Raw genomic sequence first — 26,910 nt, forward strand, 5'->3', positions numbered from 1 at the left:
GTTGCCAGACCCAGCCTCATGGGCACAGATTTCTAGCCCTGAGCCGTTCACCCTTGCCTTGGGTTACAGCCAGGTGGGGCAGAACCAGCCTTTCTACAGGTGGGGGAAGGGGCATTTCCCATGTGCTCAAGTTGGGGAGAACCAATCCTTTTTCCCAGGGCACACTGTCTAGCTCCCATCCTGCTCTCCCCCAAAAGTTCTTCCAGAGAATAAAGGGTCCCTCAGATTCACTACTGAGTGTATCAGTTAGACCCTTCCACCAGCACTGAGTCCCACCGCATGGCCCCTCATGCAGGCACAGTCTTTTCAGATTTTTTCATTGCTTTGGGTTAGTGCATAGAAATACCATCCTGGTGTACCAGTTAGTGCTTTACACTGTCCTTTATGTGTCCTTTGTTTGTGTTGCTGGTTTATCCACTAACTGTGATTATTCCCTAGGACAGTGATTATCAACCAGTGTACCATAAGAATTTTTATTTTTATTTATTTATTTTTTTATTTATGCTTTTAAAAAAAATCTTTATTGTTGAATGTATTACAGATGTTCCTTATTTTCCACCCATTGACCCCCTCCTTCCCCTCCCACCTTTTCCCACACTATTGTCTGTGTCCATTGGTTATGCATATAAGTTCTTTGGTTTATCTCTTCCCACCCCCCAACCCCTTTCCCTTTGAGGTTTGTCAGTCTAGCAATGAATTTGTACTTCTTAATCCCTTCACCTTTTTCCCCCATTCCCCCAACTGCCCTCCCATCTGGCAACCAACAAAATGTTCTCTGTATCTATGAGAATGTTTCTGTCCTGCCTGTACATTTTGTTTGTAGATTCCATTGTTGATAGATATGTATTCATTGCCATTTTGTTTGTTCATATATTTTATCTTTTTCTTCAGAAAGACCCTTCATCATTTCATACAATAACGGTTTGGTGGTGATGAAGTCCTTTAACTTTTTCTTGTCTGGGAAACTCTTTATATGACCATCGATTCTAAATGACAGCTTTGCAGGATAGAGTAATCTTGGTTGTAGGTTCTTGCTTTTCATCACTCTGAATATTTCTTGCCACTCCCTTCTGGCCTGCAAAGTTTCTTTTGAGAAATCAGCTGACAGTCTTATGGGAACTTCCTTGTAGGTAACTAGCTGCCTTTCTCTTGCTGCTTTTAAGATTCTCTCTTTGTCTTGAACCTTTTGCATTTTGATGATGATGTGTCTTGGTGTGGGCCTCTTGGGGTTCATCTTGTGTGGGACTCTCTGTGCTTCCTGGACTTGTATGTCTGTTTCCTTCACCAAGTTAGGAAAGTTTTCTGCCATTATTGTTTCAAACAGGTTTTCAATTTCTTGTTCTCACTCTTCTCCTTCTGGCACCCCCAAAATGCGAATGTTGGCACACTTGAAGTTGTCCCAGAGGCTCCTTACACTATCCTCATTTTTTTGGATTTTGTTTTCTTTTTGCTGTTCTGATTGGGTGTTTTTTGCTTCCTTATATTCCAAATCAATGGTTTGCTTCTTGGATTTACGTACTCTACTATTGCATCTGTGTTAATTATTCTTTATTTCAGTTAGTGCCTCCTTCATTTCTGACTGTGCATCCATCATTTCTGACTGGTCCTTTTTTATGCTCTTGAGGCCCTCACTAAGTTCATTGAGCATCCTTATAAGCAGTATTTTGAACTCAGCATCTGTTAGGTTGCTTATCTCCATTTTGCTTAGTTCTTTTCTTGGGGTTTTGTTCTGTTCTTTCATTTGGGACCTGTTTCATTGTCTCCTCATTTTGGCTGCCTCCCTGTGTTTGTTTCTGTGTATTACTTAATGAGAGGTATGGGGCTCTCTGAGACCAGATGCTGCTTGTTTGAAAGAATTTAGGAAAACCTGAAGCAGGATCCAAGACACGCCAATCTTATGGTTAAGCAAGTGGCAACAGCTTGGGTGGGCCTGAAAGTTGGGTGGGGCGGGGCCTCGGAATCACCAGGATGGGGCAACCAGTGTGAGCCAGGTTGTTGGAGTCCCAGATATGGCGACTGCCGCCCCAGGGAAGGGCTCACCAAAGGAACAAAGGCCTCTGACAGCACCTTTGTCCCAGAGAAAGCCCCCTCTCCAGCCCTGGCTCCAGTGCCAAATAGCGCAGTTCTTCCCTGTATGTCTCTGGTGCCCCTCAAGCTGCCTCCCCTCCACGCTTAGAGGGAGAGAGTCCGATAAGTTTGTGTGCAGGCCCTTTAAGGAGCTGCCTGGGGCTCCAGCCACCTCCCTGAGCCTCAGTTCCCGCTGGTTTTTCCAGCCAGAAGTTATGGGGACTTCTCTTCCTGGCACTGCAACCCTGAGTGGGGCGCCTAGTGTGGGACAGAGATCCCTCAGTCCTCAGGGAGGACCTTCCCAGCCGAGGTGTCCTCCTGATTTTTATCTGCCACACGTGGGTGTGGGACCAGCCCATCTGCTTCCGCCCCTCCTAGCAGTCTTGATGTGGCTGCTGCTTTAATTTCGTAGTTGTAGGACTTCCATTCAGCTTGATTTCAGGTGGTTTTGAATGATGGTTGTTCTGTAGTTTAGTTGTAACTTTGATGTGGTTGTGGGAGGACGTGATACCGCGTTTACCTACGCTGCCAGCTTGACCGGAAGTCTCCATGAGAAGTTTTATTTTTATTTTTTTTATTTTTATTTTTTATCCTCACCCGAGGACATTTTTCCATTTTTTGTTCAGATAGAGCGGGAGGGAGAGAGAGAGAGAGAGAAACATCGACGTGAAGGGACACATCGAGTGGCTGCCACCCGCACGACCAACCAGGGCCGGGGACAAACTGCAACCGAGGTACGCGCCCTTAGCGGGAACCGAACCCGGGTCTCTCTGTACCACAGGCCGAGGCTTTAACCGCAGAGCCAAACCGGCCAGGGCTCCATGAGAATTTTTAAAACATAAAATACCTGACTATTTAGTCAGGGGCCCTGACCTCTTTTCTCATAGATTGTCAATTTTAAAAAAATAACAACAGTCAACACAACAATAGTTGTGCAGTGTTCATGAATCAAAATTACTTTTTGTCAGATTGGCAAAAAATATATAGTTTTTGGTGTGCTGCAGAATTTTAGTAATTAGTTTATGTGTGCCATGAGGTGAAAAAGGTTGAAAATCGCTGATCTAGGACTCTATTGGGCTGTGACTTTTCTTTCTCTGAGTAACTTCTAAGAACTGATCATTCTCCATTTGCTGTTATCTCAGTGTAAATGCCTTGGAAATCTCTGAGTTCACCTTCTTGGGCCACCCCATTTCCTTAGACCAGTTTCACGTTACTTGCTGTTATTTTTGTTGAAAATGTCTTTAATTTATTATTACCCGTCTGCCTCTCAAGTGTCTTTTCTTTGTGGAGCTGCCATTCTTCTAGTTAATCATGCTTGACACCCCAGGGGTTTTTCCGCTTTCATTCCTTGAATTCACCAAGATACCAAGTGTGGTCACCTTTTCCCTGGAAACGTCCCCAAAAAGGGTCTCATTTTTAGTCTGGCTTCCTCTGCTGTAATCCAGGTTTTCATAAATTCTTAGGCTCTTAGCTGCTTTTCCCTATCTGTCTCCTTAAAGCCGTTTTGCCACTGTAGAATTCTGTCATATACTTCCTGTTCCAAACTTCCACTTGCTTCTCACTCCAGAATTCTTCAGCCTCGCTTTTTTATTTTTCAATCCTCACCTGAAGATAGGTTTTCATTGATTTTTAGAGAGAGGAAGGGAGAAGGGGGAAGGGAGAGAGAAACATTGATGTAAGAGAGAAACATTGATCTGTTGTACGCACTCTGGGGATCAAACCTGCAACCTAGGTATGTGCCCTGACTAGGATTCGAACCCACAACCTTTTGGTGTATGGAACAATGCTCCAACCAACTGAGCCACCTGGCCAGGGCTAGCCTCACTTTTGAAGTGTTCTCCATCGGTGTTCACTGTGTAACCCACTTAGCTCTGTGTGCATTGCTGTTGCACAGTACCAACACTCCACTAAGAAGAGCTAGGTTCATGCTTCCCCATTTCTACCACAGTGGTTTCCTATTCTTCTTATTCCTTCAGCCCTCTGCCCACCTTCCCCCTCCACGCCCATTCTTTTCATCATATGCAGTGCCCAACTCCTTCACAGAAGCTTTCTCTATGCTCTGCTCCACACTCCTACTTGATTTTTAGCATTTTTATGTAATACCGACTTTGCATTTCTCCATATAGATACTCAGTCCAAAGCTCCTTATCTCTAATTCTAAAATTCAACAAGTTTGGAAAACTGAAAGCTATTTAATAACCTTGGCACAAAGCTCGGGCAGAATCTCTCTGAGTGAATGTGAACTGTCTTTATTTAGTCCATCTAGTGTGACTATGTATACATTCTGCTGCAGAAATATGGTTACAGGGCAGTTGGACAGGGTGGAAAGTGAAGGGTACTTATCAATCCGAAGTTTGGGGAATTGCCAAGTTTCTCTAGTATGGTGCTTCTCAGACTGGGGTACCTGTACCCATGAGAGTACTATGAGAGTGTGCATGGAACAGGGAGTTACAGTGTATACCTGCTTGATTGCCAGGAGGGTCAACTTTATTTGCTGATTTGAGGGAAAATATGAAATATTAAAGAAATCGTCGTAACATAAAAAATATTCATGCATTTAAAGGATGAAAGGTGAGAGTTGAGAGAAATGCAGGTACTCTGGTTAGGTGAGAAGAAATGTCTTCATTCTCAGCTGGAGTACTCATGTACTGTTCTTATTCAGAACTCTTAACAGTTTGCATTGTTGTGTTTCTAACTGGCTGGACTCTGGGCTTTGTTTGTACTTGTAAACTTCTCTAGGACCACACAGGATGGCAAAAACTGCTGAGACTATGACTATGTGGAAGAAAGAATAACACTAGTCCATCTGTCAGACTGACTTTAACAAGAAAGGAAGCTGCACAAAAGTGAAGGTCAGGAAGGGTTACTTAGAAAAATCAGTTGTGTAGTAAGGAGGCTAAACTTGGCAAACACAGGCAAATTATTCAGGTTGATTTCCAAAGTTGTGTCTTCAGGTAGCCCAAATACCTCATACTTTTTGTTGTTGTTTTAAATTTCTTTTTTTTTTTTTTAATTGATTTTAGAGAGAGAGGAAGGGAGAAGGAGAGAGAGATAGAAACATTGATGAGCGACATCGATTGGCTGCCTCCTGCATGTCCCCCACTGGGGACTGGGCCCACAACCTGGGCATGTGCTCTAACAGGGAATCGAACCGGTGACCTCTTGGTGCATGGGTCAGTGCTCAACCACTTAGCCACACCAGCCCGGCTGTTTGGCTGTCCCCCAGTTTTATTGAGAAATAATTGACATACATTACTGTATAAGTTTAAAGTACACAGCATAGTGACATGATTACCACAGTAGTTTCCCTCTAACTTCCAGCTTCACATATAATAGAAAGAAAAGGGAGAAAAAGGGAAATAATTTTTTCTTGTGATAAGAACTCTTAGGGTTGAACTCTCAACAGCTGTGTGTCATACAGCATTGTTAGCTATAGTCATCATGTTGTATTGTATATCATATCCCTAGTGCTTGTTTATCTTATAACTATAGTTTGTACCTTTTAACCACCTTCCTCCAAATATCATCCCACCCCCACCCTCCACCTTTGGTTACAAGTCTTATCTTTTTTTCTATGAGCTTGTTTATTTTTTATTTAGAATCTACATATAAGTGAGATCATATAATATTTGTCTTTCTCTGTTTGACTTATTTCACTTAGCATAATGCCTTCAGGGTCCATTCATGTTGTTGCAAATGATAGTATTTCCTTGGTATGTTTTTTAATGTCTGAATAATATTCTTGTGTGTGTGTGTGTGTGTGTGTGTATCATCTCACAGATTTTTTATCTATCCATCAATGGACTTAGGTTGTTTCTATGTCTTGGGTATTTTAAATAATGTTGCTATGAACTTGGGGTGCAGCTATCTTTTCAAGTTAGTATTTTCATTTCCTTTGGATATATTCCCAAAATGGAATTTCTGGATCATATGGTAGTTCTATTTTTAACTTTTTGAGGATCCTTTTTAACATAGTGGCTGTACCAATTTACAGTCCCACCAACAATGCAGAGGAGTTTCCTTTTCTCCACATTCATGCTAGCATTTGTTATCTCTTATATTTGATAATGACCATTCTGACAAGCTTGAGGTGATATTTCATCAGTTTTACTTTGTATTTCCCTAGTGACTAGTGATGTTGAACATTTTTTCATATACCTGTTGGCTTTCAGAAATGACTATTCAGGGCCTTTGCTCATTTGTACTTTTGCTATTGAGTTGTATGAGTTCTTTATATATTTTGGATATTAACCCCTTATCAGATATGTGGTTTGCAGATATTCTTTCCCATTCTGTAGGTTGTGTTATCACTTTATTGGTGGTTTTTTTTGTTTGTTTGTTTTTTGTTGTTATTTTTTTTGCTATGCAGAAGTTTGAGGTAGTCTCACTAGTTTATTTATTTGTTTGTTTGTTTGTTTTTTGTCTGTGCTTTAGGTGTCTTATCCAAAATATCATTACAAAGACCCGTGTCAAGAATCTTTATTTTTATGTTTTCTTTTAGGAGTTTTATGGTTTCAGGTCTTACATTTAAATCTTTAATCCATTTTCAGTTAATTTTTGTAAGTGGTGTGTCCAGTTTTGTTCTTTTACATGTGAATGTCCAATTATCCCAGTACCATTTACTGCAAAAACTGTCTTTTCTCTGTTGAGTATTCTTGGTTCCCTTGTCAAATAGTAATTGAATGTATGTGCTGGGGTTTATTTCTGAGCTCTTAATTCTGTTCCATTGGTCTAGTTGTCTGTTTTTATGCTAATACCATACTGTTTTGATAAATTTGGATTTCTAGTATAGCTTGAAATCAGAAACTATGGTGCATCCTGCTTTTTTTTTTTTTTCCTTAGCATTTTTTTCCCCTCTATTTGGGGTCTTCTGTCCTTCCATATAAATTTTAGGAGAGTTTTTTTTTTTTTTTATCTCTATAAAAAATGCCCTAGGAATCTTGATAGGGAGTGCATTGATTTTGTAGATATCTTTTGGTGGTATTGATGTTTTAACAATATTAATTCTTCCAGTCCATGAACACAGGATACCTTTCCATTTGTATCTTTTTCAATTCCTTTCATTAAGGTCTTGTAGTTTTTAGTAGATATCTTTTACTTTCTTAGTTAAATTCATCCTAAGTATTTTATTGTTCTTGATGCCAATGTAAATGGGGTAGAATTCTTTATTTCTTTTTAAGAAAGTTTATTGTTAGCATATAGAAACACTACTGGTTTTGCCCTTGCCAGTTTGGCTCAGCGGTTAGAGCGTTGGCCTGCGGTCCAGAGAGACCATGGTTCGGTTCCCGCTAAGGGTACGTACCTCGGTTGCAGTTTGTCCGCAGCCCTGGTTGGGTCGTGTGGGAGGCAGCCACTCAATGTGTCCCTTTCCCGTCGATGGTTCTCTCTCTCTCTCTTCTTCTCCTTCCCACTCTATCTGAACAAAAAATGAAAAACTGTCCTCAGGTGAGGATTAAAAAAAGAAACACTACTCATTTTTGCATGTTAATTTTGTATTATGCAACTGCTGAATTAATTGATTAGATCTAACCATTTTTTGGTTGACTCTTTATGATTTTCTATTTATAAAATTGTGTTATCTGCAAATAGAGACAATTTTATTTCCTTATTTTTGTTTTGTTTTTTAAAATTAAGCATTATTACAGATGTTTATTTTTACCATGTTTTGTGCTATTTTACTCTGTTCTGTTTTGGTTTTTAGTAGGCAACAAATAATGGCGGCAGCTACGGGGGATCCTGGACTCTTCAAATTGCAGTTTGCTCCCTTTAGCAGTGCGTTGGATGTTGGATTTTGGCATGAATTAACCCAGAAGAAGCTGAATGAGTATCGGCTGGATGAAACTCCCAAGGACATTAAGGGTTATTACTACAATGGTAGGTAATGTTAAACTCCATCTTCCATCATCTTCTGTTATTTTCTCTGCCCTCCAGTATAGGGTCAGCTCTCCTTTAACGAGGACACTCTTGTCTTTTACAATTAATAGTCTTTACCAGTTTATGTTTTACTTTATGACTTTTGACCCAGGTTTATTTTCACTTCTTTCTCCCTGTTTCGGAGAAAAGGAAGAGAGAAGTAAAACCCTAGTCATTATTCTAAAGAATTAACACTGATTACTTACTACTGCTGGGGGAGAAGATTGGAAATATTTTCTTCCAAGGAATTTTTTTTCTATATTCTTGGCAAATTTCTCAAATTCACAAAAGCTGTCATTTTATGGTAAGTTCCTGTTTAGTTTGGATAACCAGGAATTGGGTTGGGCACTTTTGACTCAACTAAGAGAACATATTATTCACAGATGTTTTCATTATGAATACTGCTATTAATGACTTAAGACTGAAAATGCAATAATGCTTCTGTGCAGGTGATTCTGCTGGACTTCCAGCTCGCTTAACATTGGAATTCAGTGCTTTTGACATGTGAGTATTTTTAGCTCAAAATCTATACTGAAGAACACTGTTTGCTTTTTTTAAGGAATGAGCATTCTTAACCTCTCTCATAGGTGGATCACAGGGAAACTAGGGGAGCTCCTGGTGAGCAGAGCTAGTTCCTCATGATTCTCTTTACCTTCTGTAACACAGAGACAAATGCTAGATGCTTGAGATTGATTCATTTTTTCGGCAGGTATTTATCAGAGCCTGTTTGGTGTCAAGTACCACCTAGGTTGATTGAGACTTAGATAACATTCCTCCTGATTTTGATTGAAGTTAATATTTTGTGATTCTTTATTGGTACCTCTTGACTTATTCCTTTAGTTGCTTATCCATGAGCATCAGTGAATGTTTATTAGGCTACTTCTATATAGAAGCTACTGTGCAGGGCATTCTAGGGATATACATAGAAATGTGACATATGCCCTCAAAGAGTTTTTGTTTTGTTTTTTTGTGGTACGTGCCCCTAGCAGGAACTGAACCCGGGGGACTCTCTGGTCCACAGGCTGACGCTCAACCGCTGAGCCAAACTGGCCAGGGCTCAAAGAGTTTTTTATCTGGTTGGAAGCCATGGGGAATTGCTGAAGAGAAGAGAGGCATTTATTGACTCAATTAGCTAGGCATTTTCACATACATAATCTTTTCAGACCTTCCAGATTTTATTTCTCTCTCTCTTTCAGATGAGGGAAACCATGGGTCAAAAGGTAAAATGGCTTGCCCAAGGTCACATGTGACCTAATTTAGGAAGCACTCATGAAAGAAAGGTAAAATGTATTTTTGAGGTTGCAGTCTGAGTAGCTGGGGGCATTTTGTTATCTTCTGCAGAAATAGAGAAACCAGAAGGGGGCTAAAATTTTAGGAGGAGGTAAGTTTGTTTTAGAACATAGTGAGTTTGACATGACAGCATCCAGTAGAAATGTCCAGAAGCACTGGAGTCTAGGAGGATGGGTCAGACTAGATTTGGGAGTCTTCCATGAAGGAAAAGATCATGAGGCTGTAAGACAGAGGATCTAGTGAAAGAAGAATAAAGGGCCAGAACAGTGAACATACCTGATTAGGGAGGACAAGATGATACAGAACTAGCAAAGGAAAGGAAAGTTGTCAGAGAGGAGGAAAAACCAGAAAAAAGTTAAAGAGTTACAGAAACCAAAGAAAGAAGTATTTTCAGGAAGGAAAGAGAGGTTCTACAATGTCAGAAGCAGAAAGGTCAGAGTTCAATGCAAAGGTCATCGGATTTGATTAGGTCTTTTGTGGTCTTTTTCAAACTGAATTCTAAACAGAAGGGTAGAGCAGGATCCATTGGGGGCCTGTAAAACAATTGAGAGTTGAAAACAATTGAGAGTTGAAAATGTAGTTCAGTGAGGTCTACTTTTCTCCTTTCTTGTACCTTAACTGTCTAGATGAGGGATTTGGGGAAGGCAAAGGCGTCTTTGTAAGGACTGCCTGGTTTTTGAAAATGACACTACTCAGTGGTTAGGGTATTTCAAATAAAGTATCCTAGAATTTCCTTTTAATATTTTTTTTATTGATTTGTAGAGAGAGAGGAAGGAGTGGGAGAGAAGGAGAGAAACATTGATGTGAGAGTGAAACATCAGTCGGCTGCCTCCTGCACGCCCCCTCCTAGGGATTAAGTCTGCAACTCAGGCATGTGCCCTGACCTAGAATCAAACTGGCAACCTTTCAGTACATAGGACCATGCTCAGTCAATTGAGTCATACCGGCCAGGGCCCTAGAATTTTTTTAATCACTTGAAAATTCGGCATATTTTATTCCTTTATCTCAATCAAATTGCAGCCCTGGCCGGTTTGGCTCTGCGGTTAGAGCGTCGGTCTGCGGTCTAGAGAGACCAGGGTTTGGTTCCTGCTAAGGGCACGTACCTCGGTTGCAGTTTGTCCCCGGCCCTGGTTGCTCGTGTGGGTGGCAGCCACTTGATGTGTCCCTTTCACGTCGATGTTTCTCTCTCTCTCTCTCTCTTCCTCTCTCTCCTTCCCAATCTATCTACAAAAAATGGAAAAATGTCCTCAGGTGAGGAAAAAAAATAAAAAATAAAAATAATAAAATTGCAAAATTAAATTCCATAACATATGTGCAAAACAATGTTAGTCTTTATATCTTTAAAATGTAAGTGTTGGTCCATAATAAATTCCTATGATTACTTGTCAAAACAAATTAAATTCTAGTAATCTCTCCCCTGTTTTGGTAAAGACTAACTTAATTTTGGAGCAATTGCAAGATAATAAGAAAATACAGACAGTGTACAAGCAAGACATTAACTGAAGATGGTAAAGTGGGAAATATCAGCAGTGTAGTTTTAATGTAACCTGGAGAGTCTAACATTCATCATAGCCTTGCTCCAATCTTTATTCTGATACTAGACTGAAGGATTTTTTTTTTTTTTTTGGTATGTGCCCCTAGCGGGAACCAAACCTGGGACTCTCTGGTCCGCAGGCCGACATTGCAACCACTGAGCCAAACTGTCCAGGGCTGAAGGATATTTTTAAAAAGATATTAATAGTTTTGTTCTTTGGAAAACTTATAGAAAAAAGCAGTTCACAGAAGTTAGGCTTGATCTTATTATAAAATCCAATCATCGCCCTGGCCGGTTTGGTTCAGCGGTTAGAGCGTCAGCCTGCGGTCCTGAGAGACCCGGGTTCGGTTTCCGCTAAGGGCACGTACTTCGGTTGCAGTTTGTCCCCGGCCCTGGTCGGTTGTGCGGGTGGCAGCCACTCGATGTGTTCCTTTCACATCGATGTTTCTCTCTCTCTGTTCCTCTCTCTCCCTCCCACTCTACCTGAACAAAAAATGGAAAAATGTCCTCGGGTGAGGATAAAAAAAAAAAAAAAAAAAATCCAAGCATCTTAAATTTTAGTGATCCAGAAATTTTAGCTGAAGTTGGTAAGAAAATCTGTGATTCTGCAGCTATGACTTTTACATGATTTGCTTGGTATTTATGGTCATATGTGTTCTTTTAATTACTGAATACTCACAATACCTGAAGCTCCCAGGTAGGCACTGGGGAAGATGAGCAAGAATAAAACATGGTCCCTAGTGTTGTGAAAATAGCCCTGGATTTGAAGTTTGAAGACTTAGTATCTATCTACAGCCGATAAACCAAATTGCCTAGAATAAGTTCTTTTATTTTTTTAGCTTCAGTTTCCTCGTCTCTAACTCTCAACTTCTAATATTCCTTCTAGTTCTAAAAGGCTATGATTTTCTGAGTCCCTCTTTCTTAGGATGGTTGGTGCTATGGCTGAATGTTTGTGTACCCCCAAATTGATATGTTGAAAACTCAGTGCCTAAGGTTATAGTTTTAAGTGGTACGGCCTTTGGGAGGCGATTAGATCATGAGGGCAGAGTTCTCACAAATGGGATTAGTGCCCTTATAAAAGAGGCCCCAGAGAGCTAGCTTGCTCCTTCTGCCATGTGAAGACATAGCGAGAACTGGGCAGACTATGACCGGAAGAGAGCCTTTACCAGAACTCAACCATGCTGGCACCTTGATCTTGGGCTTCCAGCCTCCAGAACTATGAGAAATATATTTCTGTTGTTTATAAGCCACTCATTGCAGTATTTTGTTATAGCAGCCCGAACAGAGTAAGATAGTTAGGAAGTTTAATGAATTTATTTGGAGCTCCTCAGAAGAAATGAGTTCTTTATATACAAATTATTTTTATTATTATTGTCCTTTTTTATCTTTTATTGCTGCACTTCTGCATGGGTTTGTAGAAAAATCTTTATGAATTTATTCATCAAACACTGAATGCTTCTTATATGTAGAATGTGTAGGTGTTAGGAATACAAAGACTTATGAAATGCAGAGCTCTGGCAGGGAGGTACTGGATAGAGGTAGAAGACAAATATTTGCATTATAGTATGCTCTGGGCTGTAACAAAAAAGGAGAGGTAATAGGTATTTCAGAAATATTTATTGTTTCCTCTGTGTCTCAATAATAGAATATTCTAGGCACTGGGCATAGAGAGAGGAATAAGAAACAGTTGAAGAGCTAATAGTCCTAGTTCTCACTCACAGATGTCATGAATATCTCAGCTTTGCATAGCACCAGATAAATACCTTTTACTCTAAGTCCCTGGAAGACTTCTGCATCCCTGCCAGAAGGTAACAACACAGGATCCTGTTCTGTACATTTTATTATATTAGGTGAATTATCAGTCAAGCAGTAGTTTATGTGGCACCAACTGTCTTGCATTGGAGGGTGTAGTGCTGAACCAGACCCCAAAATGTAATCTCTTAAATACAGAAGAAGTTCATTTCTTGCCCACTTTATAGTCCTGGGCAGTAGTCTAGTCTTCTTCCCTCTTATGACTTCATCCTCCTGGGGGCCTTGCCTTTGTGTGCAGCTTAAGATGGAATTGCACTTTCAGGTAACAAGAGATAGAAAGAGAGACAGAGCCAGGGTGAAAACAGGTGGAAGAAATATACCATCTCTTAAAGGCCCTAGCCAGGCATGGACATACATCACTACTCAGATTCTGCTGGGGAGAGCACAGTGCTTCAACATTCTTGCAAGGAAGGCTGGGAAATGTGGTGTCCAACTACCAGCATCTTGTATGTATTCTGTCTCTGTTTAAGAAGAGAAGAATAGATTTTGGTGGACAATTTCTGCATTAATATGAAACTGGGGTGTTTTTTAATCCTCACCCGAGGACATTTTTGCATTTATCTTCAGATAGAGTGGGAGAGGGAGAGGGAGGAAGAGAGAGAAACATCGATGTGAGAGAGACACATCAACTGGTTGCCACCCACACGGCCCCAGTTGACCCCAAACTGGGCTGGGGACAAACTGCAACCAAGGTATCTGCCCTTAGGGGGAACTGAACCTGGGTCTCTCTGGTCTCTCAGCTGACACTATAACCGCTGAGCTAAACCAGCCAGGGCAAAACTGTTTTTTTTTTAAGTATTTCTTTCCCTGGGCCTCTTTCCCTTGAGGAACATTTATTTTTTATAGTCTTAATAATTATTTTTCTTTTCTAAGCCTCAAGTTGGACTCAATTTGAGAAAAAGAGGGCCCTCAAATAACTTTAAAAATAGCTAAAAATGTAAGACTCATATGCAAAATTATCTGTGTGGGGCACAGGCTATCTCTTATTATCTGCTATCTTGCTAGTACCTAACACAGATCTGACATGTACTAGTTGCTCAAATAATTATTGCATTCAATTACCAGCAGTCTAAATGCATGGCTGTCAAAATGGGATAGGGTGTGGTTGATGGGAAGATACCAATGGACTTTGTTAGAGGATGTCATCATCAGAAACTCAGATTATTATGGAGAGCAGGAGATTATGCAGCATGCTCCCATACTGAGTATGACTTCTCAGAGTTCCCTTTGGCCATGTAAAGCTGTGGAGTAAGATTCCTGCAGGTGTGAAAAGTGACCTCTGCCCTTCCGGGGGATTTATTCTGTCCTGGCCATCTCCACTGCCTGTCTGTTCTGGATGCTTCTGGCTACATGCCTGGTTTGACCAAGTGTAAATAACAGGTGCAAAATAGTCTCAGTACTTTCCTAAATAATCACTGGGAGATTGAATGAAGTGAAGGCCAAGTTTTCAGAGATAATAGGCCTGGGCTCAGGCCTTTATGAGATCCATTCTTTAACAGGTTACCGTACACATCATTGTGGGTTTGCTGTTAGCTGTAGGGAAGATTTCTAATTCTTATTTTGTAAATAGCTTTATTGAGATATAGTTTATATACCATAAAATTCACCCTTTAAAAATGGACAATTCTCTGTGGCCGGTTGGGCTCAGCAGTTAGAGCATTGGCCTGCGGTCCAGAGAGACCCGGGTTCAGTTTCCACTAAGGGCACGTACCTTGGTTGCAGTTTGTTCCCAGCCCTGGTTGGGTTGTGCAGGTGGCAACCACTCGATGTGTCCTTTTCACGTCAATGTTTCTCTCTCTCTCCCTCCCTCCCACTCTATCTGAACAAAAAATGGAAAAATGTCCTTGGGTGAGGATAAAAAAAAAAGGACAATTCAGTGGTTTTTAGTATATTCACAATGTTGTGTAAACCACTACCACTATCTAATTCCAGAACATTTTTGTCACCTTCCTAAAGAAACTCTGTACCCAGTACAGTCACTCGTCATTCCTCCCTTTTCCCTCCCCCAACCCTAGGACACCACCCATGTACTTTCTGTCTCTATGGATTTGCCTATTTGGGACATTTCATGTAAACAGAATTGTAGAATACTAATAAGTGTTCAGGACTAGAATTTGAACTAAATTCTCTTGTTTCCAAGCCTAGGTCTCTTTCCAGTCCTCATCTGAGCCACCTCTGTGTGGAACAAGTGGAACTTGAACTTTGAGAAACTGGTAGAATAGTTTCCCCCCCCATTATTGCTTTTATAATTTGTTTCCCTGGTCACTTCCCCTGATGGGACTTTAATCGTGATAAATGCTTCTTCTTTGAAACTTCTTGTCTTCACTTATTCATTGAATGAGCACTGATGTTCTAGGAGTGTAGCCGTCCTGGCAGTCGTTTGAATTGTCATGATATGGTTTCTTCTACTCTCAGAGCAAGGCGTTGGCATGGCTTTCATAAACCCAGGGCTTTTGGACATTTAGGAAGGAGGGTACCTTCTTGTGCTTCTATCCAAATTAGATCTTAGCCGCCTCCTTTCTGTTTCAGCAATAATTTCTTCAGCAGAATGTAGATGGTTTGGTTTATCAACTGCTCCACTTTCCTTCTTCTTCCCTCTAGGCTTCATCTTGCCTCTTCGTGATATCATTTTCTCATCAAGACTCTTTGTTGGCCTCATTTCACCTGGATAAAAAATATTCTTATGTTGGAGTAGACTGGTGACAAACAACCTATGATTGCTGACTTATCAGCTTCCAAAGGAAGGCTCTGGCCATTGAAAGTTGCTTTACCCCTGGGACTTGGCATTTGAGCCTTACAGACTGCATTTGGCAGAATATTGTCACTTATTGCACCCCTTCACAACTGTTCTACACTTAGCTCTCTTCTCGCAGCCCCCCTGAACCAAATTTTACACAGACTTTGAATGAAGAGACACTGGATCTTTTAAACACAGCTACCATCAGTGCAATAAATAATGATGCATATAAGGCTGCTGAGATGATATTTTCACTCATCTATACCTACTGAAACACAAGTTAATCATTTTAGAGAAGAGACCAGATTTCTCCACATGTGAGTTTGTGTTCAGAATCAACTCCTCTTTCCCTCTCCTGACTTTGATTACTCTGAAGACTGTGAGGCCTTCTGGGGTCATTGTGCAGTCAGTACACATGTGATGGATTGGCAGGTAACCCAGGTGTAACATATTTTGTCTGTGTGACTCAGACAGCCACCAGGGGCTTGCTCAGTAGAAGCTCTGTGCAGAGCCTGTTTAGGCTGGGCTTGGTTGTTGGACAGTCAGAAGAGGAGGACATGTTCCTTGCCCTCAAGGAGCTTACTGTCCTCCAGTTGGGTGGATATGACTGTCTTGAAAACACTCTAAAATATTATGCTAGTTTTATGTATAAACCATTACCAGAGACAATGGGAGATGGCTTCCTGGAAGAGGAAGGTTTGGAACAGGACCCTGAGGTCTGGGGGGGCTTGAGTGAGGGGTGGGTAGCACAGCATCTGACTTTAGATTTCAGCTCTGTCTATTCTTATATGACCTTAGGAAAGTTACATAAACCTTGAAATGGGAGAACAAACTGTTATGAGAATTCAAACCTTGTATAGTTCTTGCCATAGTAGAAGCTTAATGTTTCCCTTTCATGTTAAAGGTGGGAAAGAATAAGAAATAGAGAAAGAACTTATATTTGGGGGAGCAGTGGAAGAGCATCATGCTGAGAGATTAGGGTAAGGGGAATATAGAGGCTTTTGGAAGATGCAATGCCTGTTTTTATTTATATCCTCACCCGAGGACATTTTTCCATTTTTTGTTCAGATAAAGTGGGAGGGAGGGAGGGAGGGAGAGAGAGAAAGAGAGAGAGAGAGAGAAACATTGACGTGAAAGGGACACATTGAGTAGTTGCCACCTGCAACGCCCAACCAGGGCCGGGGACAAACTGCACCTGAGGTATGCGCCCTTAGCGGGAACCGAACCCGGGTCTCTCAGGACCTCAGGCCAACGCTCTAATCGCTGAGCCAAACCGGCCAGGGCCTGTTTTTATTTTTTAAGTAATATATTCATCTTTTTCCAAAGAAATATATGATCTTCTTTTTGCCCCTCCAGAGCACTGTCCTCTGTCTCTCACTGTTGTGCTGGTTTGTTTGTCACTCCCTATCTCTCTGAGTCTCAGCTGTGCCCGCTTAACCATGTTTCTGTTGTATCCAGGAGTGCTCCCACCCCAGCCCATTGCTGCCCGGCTGTTGGAACACTATACAACACCAACACACTCGAGGCTTTCAAGGCTGCAGATAAGAAGCTACTTTTGGAACAAGCAGCAAACGAGGTTAGCTGGGAAAACATGATGTATTTTTTATGTATTCTGTGGTCCTGCAGGCATGGTCTTTCTTATCAGGTGCAGGGATCTGTCATAGAAACTAGTATGTAATTGGTACTAAAAAATAGTTGACTTCTGTGTTGGTGGGAAGGTCAAGAAGACACTGAGGCTCTCATCTGAGTTTAGGCTGGAATATGGGGCAGTGTGTGAAAATCTTCCCTGCTGATCTCCAGTTATAACATTCTGAAACTGCTTGACATCTGTGTTAGAGTTCTGTTTCTATGTCTGAATGTGTTTGGGTTCTCTGTTCTTTGTGCCTCTGGAAAATACTTTTCAGTCATAAGCACTGTAATGCTGTTAGAGATGATTGTATAGTCTCTCCAGTATCCTCAGGGTTAAATCTAAACCACTCCAACTGATTTACAAGGCCCCTCATGGCCTGTCCTATGTGGCCTTTCTGTCCTGTCATTCTTGCCCTCGCCTTTTCTGACCCAGTCACAGTAAATCACTTCTCATTCCTTCCTCTGCCTAACTTTTGTTCTCTCCTCCTTCATTAGGACACGATGTTCTCTCTACCTGGAATGTCTTTCCTTTACTTCTTCACATCTGAGTTCGTGTGAGGAATTAAAATGGGGGTACAATACCCTCTACCCCATTTAATTGAGTGGTCTGCACACTAGTCTTAAAAAACAAGAATCTTGCCCTGACTGATGTGGCTCAGTTGGTTCAGCGTCATCCTGTGCACCAAAAGGTCACAGTTCAATTTCTGGTCAGGGGACATACCCAGATTGCGGGTTCAGACCCCAGTCAGGGTGCGTGTGGGAGATAACTGATTAATGTTTCTCTCTCTCTTCCTCTTCCTTCCCCACTCTCTCTAAAAAAATCAATAAAAATATATTTAAAACAAAGAGTCTTATTTATGTGGGAGCCATGGTCAGAGAGAAATGTCCTGCCTATGTTCTTGAAGAAGAACATATCCCTCATAATGGACACAGCTTGTGACTCAGATGGTGGTGGTTGTTGGCCTGCAGGTTGACTATTCCTGGGCTCCTGCTTTGGCTGCACATTTAAAAGACATCCAAAGTTGGGTCAGGTCTTAATCCATCATGGAAAAAGCAGGTTGCTCCCCACTGGAATTCGTACTCTTGCCCGGGGCTCACTTTCCCCACAGTCCCCCCGCCCCCACTTACCCCTACTCTGCTTATTAGAAGCTAGGATCTGCTCTTCAGTGGTCCAGCTCTTCCATGGTTATTATTTTAGTAGCAGGAACTTCTCTTTGCTTATTTCCCTCTTCCACTCATATGTGGGGAATGGTTCTTAGTGGCACAATAAGAACCATTTGTTTGTCTTGAAGAATGACACAATGTTTAGCAACTAATCTTAGATACTAAAACATCTGTGATCAGCATCTGGTGACCAGTACCAGCTTCTGCTTTTAGTCACAGTACTTGCTGAGTATTCATAAATTTGAAGTTCATGCTCTTTCTTTTATATCTCAGGGTGAGGTCATCCCAAATAAGACTTTAAGAAATGTCCTTTACATAGTTCAAATCACTTCCTCCCAGAGCCCTCCCTGGCTCTTTTCTCTTCCAACTGCCAGCCCAATTTGGTGTTCCTCCCAGGAATTCAACATCCTTCTGTGACAGCACGTCCTACCTGGTGCTGTACTTGGGCATTTATGCCTGAATCTCTCACTAGACCATAAGTTTCTTGAGTAAAGACTGTATTTTTTATTTTCACAACCCTGATGTGCCTGGTATATACTAGGACATAGTAAATATTTGTTGAAGGAAATAACGAAGACATGAAAATGGGCTGGTTGCTTCCTCTGATGCTGAGACCCACTGAGAGGAGGCCTCTGGGTCCTCTCCCTTTCCTCAGCCTGTTACGGAAGTGTGGCTGGTAGAGCGGAGCGGGAAGTGGGCAGAGTGAGGTAATGACCCACTTCATTGCCTGGGATAAGTGGTGCCAGGCCTATGGGAAAGAAGAGTTTGGGGATGTACAGCTCTGTGCTTCACTTGGTGAGAAGCTCAGAGATGAATGATAACCTACCTTGACACTTTATTTTTCTTTCTGGCAGATATGGGAATCCATAAAATCAGGTGCTGCTCTTGAAAACCCTGTCCTCCTCAACAAATTCCTCCTCTTGACATTTTCAGTAAGTAAATGGACTTTGGGTCACACTTAGATTGCTCAAATGCCCTGGCCAAGCCCAATGTGCCAATAGAACAGTCTGCTCTTTTCTCCCTGAAGCTTTTACCTTGTCATTCAAGTCACAGCTGTTAAGTAGATGTTCATTTGGATAGTGGCCCAGTATTGCTGGCCCTTATCACCAATGCAAAATTAATTCATTCTTACTGATCATACTGGTATAGTCATACTACTGGTAATACTTGCATGGTTTAGATAGTGCAGTCATCAAACTGTTGTCCTTCAGGACATGATAGAGTCAGATTCAGGGAGTAGTGGCTTGTTGTTGCTGACGTCTTTGTTAAATGCAGTGCTGCAGAGCTCATTTGCTGGGTCCATTGACATAAGGAAAAGGTGTTATCTCAGGGAGCCCAGCCATCCCTAAGTAGCTCTAGACTAGAGGAGATGACACTACATTGCTTGTCCACACAAGTGTGGTTTTTTTGAGAAGGAAAAATGTTTTATGTAAGTGAGATCTAATTAAAATGAACATTGAGGACAACTTTGAAGAGGAAAAGAAATCACATTAGGGTAACAGCTGCTGCCTAGGGAGTAAGGGAAAGAACCTTGTCTTGGTGATGGGGAAAGTGGTAAGGGTAGATTGTAGAGATACCAGCTACACACACACACACACACACACGTATATATACATATATATATGCATAGGCATACCTTGGAAATATTGCAAGTTTGGTTTCAGACTACTATAATGAAGCGAGTATTGTAATAAATCAAGTCATAGTCTTTTGCCATAAGAGGGTCTTGCCTTTGTAAAAAACACATCTGTGAAGTACAATAAAGCAAAGTTCAATAATGCTGTATGTTTTATATGTGTGTGTATCTGTATGTATCTACACATAAAACTAATTTTTCCCAGCATGGCTACATAATATTCTGTTAAATGTATATTCTATAGGCTCTTGTACAGCTAGGTTGTTTCTAATTTCACTGTTGTGAAAAATCGCTGCAGTGAATAATACTGGCCATACTGATATTTTTACCCCTGTTCATTTTATTTCTTCAGAATAAACTATTTGGAGGGGGTATGTAAACATATTGATGTTGATATATATTAAGTGTGTTACTTCACCACATCTTCATCAGCTTTGGATGTTAATCCTCTTTCCCACATTTTTCTTTTGTTTTTTTGTTTTGTTTTGTTTTGGTTTTTGCCAAGTTATAGGTCTTGCTTTTCTTCCTCCCCAACAAATTAATCTTACATTTCCTCTGAATGCTACCTCTCTGATTTACTGAGAGAATGATAAGAATCAAACCAGAGGCCATACCTAAGGGTGGCTATCTACAAGGAGCACCTTTTCTAACAAGTTATACCACTTTATGTGTAATAGTGGAGGGATAGAAAAATTTTTAATTCTTTATGAGATTATTAGGTACAATTTGGCATTAATAATTTGTAAAATTGAGTGATTTTGTAGGTTTACTACTAGAATAGATATAAATAGTATTAGTTAAATATTTCTAGTTTTGTTACTGTAACATCAATACATTTTCTATACCAAGAATTCCAGTTAATGGAATCTAATTGACAATTTGTGCTTAAAGAGAAAAAAATAACATTCTCTGAACTTCAAGTTTTAAGGCATTTCCCAGAGTTAGTGTGTGTGTTGGCCTGTTGCCTTTTTACTGAACATCTTTAGCCTGCCTTTAAAAAAATGGAAAGTCTCTGTCTTTTAAAATCTTCAGGCACAAAGGGCTTTATGTTTAATTTAATTGAGGCCTTTTATATCCTGAAAAGAATCCTAAGAAATTTAAGCTTTTGGACTTTTAAGGATGACCTGATAAGGCTTCTTAGAAATTGTGAAGTCCTTCATCTTGAATTGTTTAACCTTTTACTAAAGATCACTTATGACACATAATTTAAATATAGAAAAGAAAATAATCTCTGGAGGTGTTTCGCTTTATTTTTTTCCCTGCTGGTTTTAGGACTCAAAGAATAGACACTTCATTAATTTCAGTTTTGCTGTTTGTTTTGCTATTGTCAAAAGAGAATTTATTCCTAGTTGATCAAGTAGTGGCAGAATTAAAGAGTGCAGCAACTGTAATTACTAGACTCATTCATCTGGATACACATACACACACACACACACATATATATTTTTTTAATCCTCACCCAAGGATATTTTTCTATTTTTGTTCAGATAGAGTGGAAGGGAGAGAGAGGGAGAGAGAAAGAAAGAGAGAGAGAGAGAGAGAAACATCGATGTGAGAGAGATACATTGACTGGTGGCCTTTCATACAACCCCAGCCAGGGCCAGGACGAACCACAATCGAGGTACTTGCCCTTGACCGGAATCAAACCTGTGACTCATTGGTCCGTGGGCTGACATTCCAACTGCTGAGCCAAACCGGCCAGGGCACATATAATATTTCCATATTTTAAAAAGTCATCTAGTATGGTTTAATTATATGAAAAGTCCAGAAAAGGAAAATCCATAAAGACAAAATAGATTAATGGTTTCCAGGGGATAGGGACAGGGGAGAATGGGGATTTTATGCTAATGCATTGATTTTCAACCCTTTTTATCTCATGGTACACATAAACTAATTACTAAAATTCTGTGGCACACCAAAAAATATATTTTTTGCTGATCTGACAAAAAAAAGGTGTACTTTTGATTTATTCACACCGATGGCTATTGTAGTGTTGGCTGTTGTCATTTTTTCATTTGACAATCTAAGGGAAAAGAGTTCAGTGCCCCTGACTAAATAGTCAGGTAGTGCATGTTTTAAAAATTCTTGTGGCACACTGGTTGAAAATCATTGTGCTTATATTTTTTTGTAGGGGAGTGATGAAAATGTTCTAGAATTGGTGGTGATGATGGTACAACCTTGTCAATATACTAAATAGACCACTTGATTATATACTTTAACATAGTGAGCCCGGCCGGTGTGGCTCAGTGTTTAAGCATCGACCCATGCACCAAGAGGTCACCAGTTCGATTTCTAGTCAGGGCACATGCCCAGGTTGTGGGCCAAATCCCCAATGGGGGGCATGCAGGAGGCAGCCAGTTGATGTTCTCTCTCATTGATGTTTCTATCTCCCCCTTTCCCTTCTTCCCCTCTCTCTAAAAATCGATTTAAAAAAACATAGTGAATTTTATGGTGTGTGAATTTTATCTGAATCAAAAAGCTATTGAGGTACTCTTTCTACTTGTAAAAAAAAAAAGTTTGCCGTAAAGCAGTATGCTGTTACATGCACAGCCTCTTAAAAAATAAAATAGAAAATAAAAATAAATGTAATATATCTATCTAAAAAAAAAAAAAGCTATTGAGCAACCATCTACTTTTTTTTTTTTTCTTTAATTTTTTGAGGGGGAAGGGAGAGACACAAGTTGGCTCCCAGGAAGGAGAGCACACCCTCGAGCAACCATCTACTTTTTATTCATAGCAAGGTTCAAGAAGAAATATTAATTAGCTAAGTAAACTGCATTGTAGTCAGTGGTAACAGACTGGCGGGTAAACTGTCAAATAGCTGCATGACTATGGAATCCTACACAAGAGTGATTCAGGCCACAAATGCTGTAAGAATTCAGAGGCAAGAGCATTCAGCCTGCGTGGGAATAGTATGTAGGACAGCTTTACAGTTCTTCTTCTTTCATCTCTTGCCCTAGTTGGGGAACAGTCAGACACTCCACCAAAGATGTATTTTCTTCTATTATAGAAGCTCCTTAGTTCTTAGAACCTCTTCTATGACACATACAGTACTGATTTTATCTCCGCTTTGTGCAGAAAGTGACCTTGCCCAAGGACTGGGACTGGGTTTATTTATCTTCTTATTGTCAGAGTCTAATGTTTAACGTTGTACGTAGCAAGTACTTCATAGTTGTTGACTTGTATTTCACCAATAAGGCATTTCTGAAAGCAACATTATATTATCTCAGAACATATAGGTTATAAATAGCACAACTTCTTTAATAACATGCTTAAATAATTTGATTATAAAGAGAATGGTAACTGTGTTTGCAGATAGTGCCTCAACAGATAGAACATTGAGTATGTTTGGTATCATGAACAAAAGCTTAAGTTTTGTAAGCAAAGTTCTGATCCCCTGTCTGCCACTTACTATCTTTGTTTTGTTCAAGGTCTTCACTACTCTGTAAGCTTTAGTTTTCTGTCTATAAAAGGGATGAGAACAATTACCTTCCAGGGTGGTTTTGTGTATTAAACAATGATGTCAGTTACTTACTGAACACTTTCTGTTAGTGCATAGCCAAAAAAGTATATTATGTTTATTGTGATATAGTAGTGTGTGCTGTGTGCGAGTGTTTGGGGTAACGCCAAAAAATCAGTATCTATCATGAGTTCTGTTGGAGATGAGAATGTCTGACAAGATGGTCATATCTCGTGTGCATCAGTTTTTCTGTATTACGTAGTTATGGAAAGTTAATTATATCTACGTTCATACTGTAGATGCATTTCAGTTTAGTCATTGGTGCTATTCTGATATCCTGTTACATTTTTTCCTCAAGGATCTGAAGAAGTACCATTTCTACTATTGGTTTTGCTTTCCGGCTCTCTGCCTTCCTGAGAGTATACCCCTCATTCAGGGGCCAGTGGGCTTGGATCAGAGGTTTTCACCAAAACAGGTATGAACTAATAGAGCAAAATGCAGGTTCAGTTGCATTGAACATGCAAGCTTAGTTCATCTAGTACATTCTAAGGACAAATAGGCACTTGTCTGAATGAAGAGGTTGTCACTGTGGAGTCTTCCAAAGATGGTACTAGGAGCAGACTTATTTACAAAATGTAAGAGTGTTTTTAAGAAGTAGTGAGCAATAATTTTTCAGGTTTCCAGTGACATTTGGTGAAATTCTAAGCCAGTAGGGAGGGATTATAGGAACATTTGAAAAAGACTGTAAGAATTTTCTAAAATGTGGTCTTCACTTTCAGTGAGGGGATCATAAGGCAGTCTATTTTGGGATGAGTCTTTGAAACCAAATAGAAGACATTCTCCTTCCCTCATGCCAAGTTGCAGACCCTCTGCATCAGGAATGGTACATGCAGAGCTAGTCTTTGCATTTTAAGAAAGATAATAAGGTCATTAGAGATGGCCTCAAGAAGACCAATGAAAATAATCAGGCTGATAGACATAGACCCTAAACCAAAGAATTCTGACTGCTATTGAGGCAAAAATTGAGTGGCAAGATGATTTGAATTCATGAAGCACATCAGTTGCTAAAACCTTGAATTCTGAAGCCAGGGAGAAGCCCTTACTGATTAAAAAATAATAAATTTATTTACTAAGAAAAATCAAAGTTTGTGATTTTGTGTAACTAATTTCCCAAGGAGAAATATAAATTGAGAGAAATGATTATGCATGGGAATTGACTGCTGATGAGTGTGAGTTTTCTTTTAGAAGAGACAAAAGTGCTCTCATATCATTATGGTTATGGTTGCATAATCCTGTGAACATGCTGAAAACAGCATTGAATTGTACACTGTAAATGGGTCACTTGTTTGGTAAGTGATTATATATCTCAATAAAACTGTTAAAGAGTCATCAATAGTAGAGTCATGCTTGGTTATACCAGAAGAGAAATAATGTTGGGATACCTCTCTCAACCTTTGTGGTCCACACCTTAGAGAATCATCATGCTGTACCATAAAATGTCCTTTTGTGCCCCTAAGACACACCACCATGCACATGGAAAATGCTATGTAAATGTGAAGTGGCATTGTTTTACATCATTTGCTGCAAAAGAGTAACAGGACTTCCGGTCAAGATGGCGGCGTAGGTAAACGCGATATCGCATCCTCCCACAACCACATCAAAGTTACAACTAAACTACAGAACAACCATCATTCAAAACCGCCTGAAATCAAGCTGAATGGAAGTCCTACAACTACGAAATTAAAGCAGCAGCCACATCCAGACTGGTAGGAGGGGCGGAGGCACAAGGGCCTGTGGCGAGACCGGCTGGCCCCACACCCACGTGTGGCGGATAAAAATCAGGAGGATACCTCGGCTGGGAAGGTCCTTCCTGAGGACTGAGGGGTCCCCGTCCCACACCAGGTGCCCCGCTCAGGGTTCCAGCGCCAGGAAGAGAAGTCCCCATAACTTCTGGCTGGAAAATCAAAGGGGAACTGAGGCTCAGGGAGGCTGACGCGGCTGGAGCCCCAGGCAGCTCCTTAAAAGGCCCGCGCACGGACTTATCAGACTCACTCCCTCTAAGCTTGGAGGGGAGGCAGCTCGAGGGGCACCAGAGACATACAGGGAAGAACTGAGCTGTTTGGCACTGGAGCCAGGGCTGGAGAGGGGGCTTTCTCCCAGACAAAGGTGCTGTCAGAGGCCTTTGTTCCTTTGGTGAGCCCTGCCCTGGGGGGGCAGACAGCCGCCATATCTGGGACTCCAGCAACCTGGCTCACACTGGTAGCCCCACCCTGGTGACTCCCTGAGGCCGCGCCCCACCCAACTTTCAGGCCCACCCAAGCTGTTGCCACTTGCTTAACCATAGGATTGGCCTGTCTTGGATCCTGCTTCAGGTTTTCCTAAATTCTTTCAAACAAGCAGCATCTGGTCTGAGAGAGCCCCATACCTCTCATTAAGTAATACACAGAAACAAACACGAGAGGCAGCCAAAATGAGGAGACAAAGAAACAGGTCCCAAATGAAAGAACAGAACAAATCCCCAAGAAAAGAACTAAGCGAAATGGAGATAAGCAACCTAACAGATGCTGAGTTCAAAATACTGCTTATAAGGATACTCAATGAACTCAGTGAGAACCTCAGTGAACTTAGGGAGGGCCTCAAGAGCATAAAAAAAGACCAGTCAGAAATGATGGATGCACAGTCAGAAATGAAGGAGGCATTAACTGAAATAAAGAATAATTTACACAGCTTCAATAGTAGAGTATGTAAATCCAAGAAGCAAACCTCCGATTTGGAATATAAGGAAGCAAAAAACGCCCAATCAGAACAGCAAAAAGAAAAAAGAATCCAAAAAAATGAGGATAGTATAAGGAGCCTCTGGGACAACATCAAGCGTGCCAACATTCGCATCTTGGGGGTGCCAGAAGGAGAAGAGTGAGAACAAGAAATCGAAAACCTGTTTGAAACAATAATGGCAGAAAACTTTCCTAACTTGGTGAAGGAAACAGAGATACAAGTCCAGGAAGCACAGAGAGTCCCAAACAAGATGAACCCCAAGAGGCCCACACCAAGACACATCATCATCAAAATGCAAAATGTTCAAGACAAAGAGAGAATCTTAAAAGCAGCAAGAGAAAGGCAGCTAGTTACCTACAAGGGAGTTCCCATAAGGCTGTCAGCTGATTTCTCAAAAGAAACTTTGCAGGCCAGAAGGGAGTGGCAAGAAATATTCAGAGTGATGAAAAGCAAGAACCTACAACCAAGATTACTCTATCCTGCAAAGCTGTCATTTAGAATCGATGGCCATATAAAGAGTTTCCCAGACAAGAAAAAGTTAAAGGACTTCATCACCACCAAACCGTTATTATATGAAATGATGAAGGGTCTTTTTGAAGAAAAAGACAAAATATATGAACAAACAAAATGGCAATGAATACATATCTATCAACAATGGAATCTACAAACAAAATGAACAGGTAGAACAGAAACATTCTCATAGATACAGAGAACATTTTGTTGGTTGCCAGATGGGAGGGGAGTTGGAGGAATGGGTGAAAAAGGTGAGGGGATTAAGAAGTACAAATTCATTGCTAGACTGACAAACCTCAAAGGGAAAGGGGTTGGGGGGGGGGGAGAAATAAAGAACTTATATGCATAACCAATGGACACAGACAACAGTGTGGGAAAAG

The 26,910-nt window shown here is 40.8% G+C and overlaps 1 protein-coding gene across 13 annotated transcripts in view; it reads left to right on the top strand.

Moving 5' to 3' along the window:
- ATG7 (autophagy related 7) overlaps nucleotides 1–26,910 on the top strand; it is a 274,296-nt gene that overhangs the window by 18,737 nt on the left and 228,649 nt on the right. For 10 of the 13 annotated variants that reach the window (XR_004960131.1, XM_036266281.1, XM_036266275.1 and 7 more), the window contains 5 exons: nucleotides 7,769–7,941; nucleotides 8,430–8,484; nucleotides 16,812–16,929; nucleotides 19,001–19,078; nucleotides 23,601–23,717. Coding sequence is in view for 11 of the 13 variants with exons in the window: in XM_036266281.1 (XP_036122174.1) it covers nucleotides 7,782–7,941; nucleotides 8,430–8,484; nucleotides 16,812–16,929; nucleotides 19,001–19,078; nucleotides 23,601–23,717 (528 nt within the window). In the remaining 2 variants the exon portion in view is untranslated. Of the gene's footprint in view, nucleotides 1–4,896; nucleotides 4,920–7,768; nucleotides 7,942–8,429; nucleotides 8,485–15,217; nucleotides 15,671–16,811; nucleotides 16,930–19,000; nucleotides 19,079–23,600; nucleotides 23,718–26,910 lie in introns of those variants that run through there. The other 3 variants (XM_036266280.1, XM_036266285.1, XM_036266288.1) reach the window with 3 other exon arrangements.

The sequence above is a fragment of the Molossus molossus genome, unplaced genomic scaffold (genome assembly GCF_014108415.1).
Source record: "Molossus molossus isolate mMolMol1 unplaced genomic scaffold, mMolMol1.p scaffold_m16_p_18, whole genome shotgun sequence".
Taxonomy (NCBI): domain Eukaryota; kingdom Metazoa; phylum Chordata; class Mammalia; order Chiroptera; family Molossidae; genus Molossus; species Molossus molossus.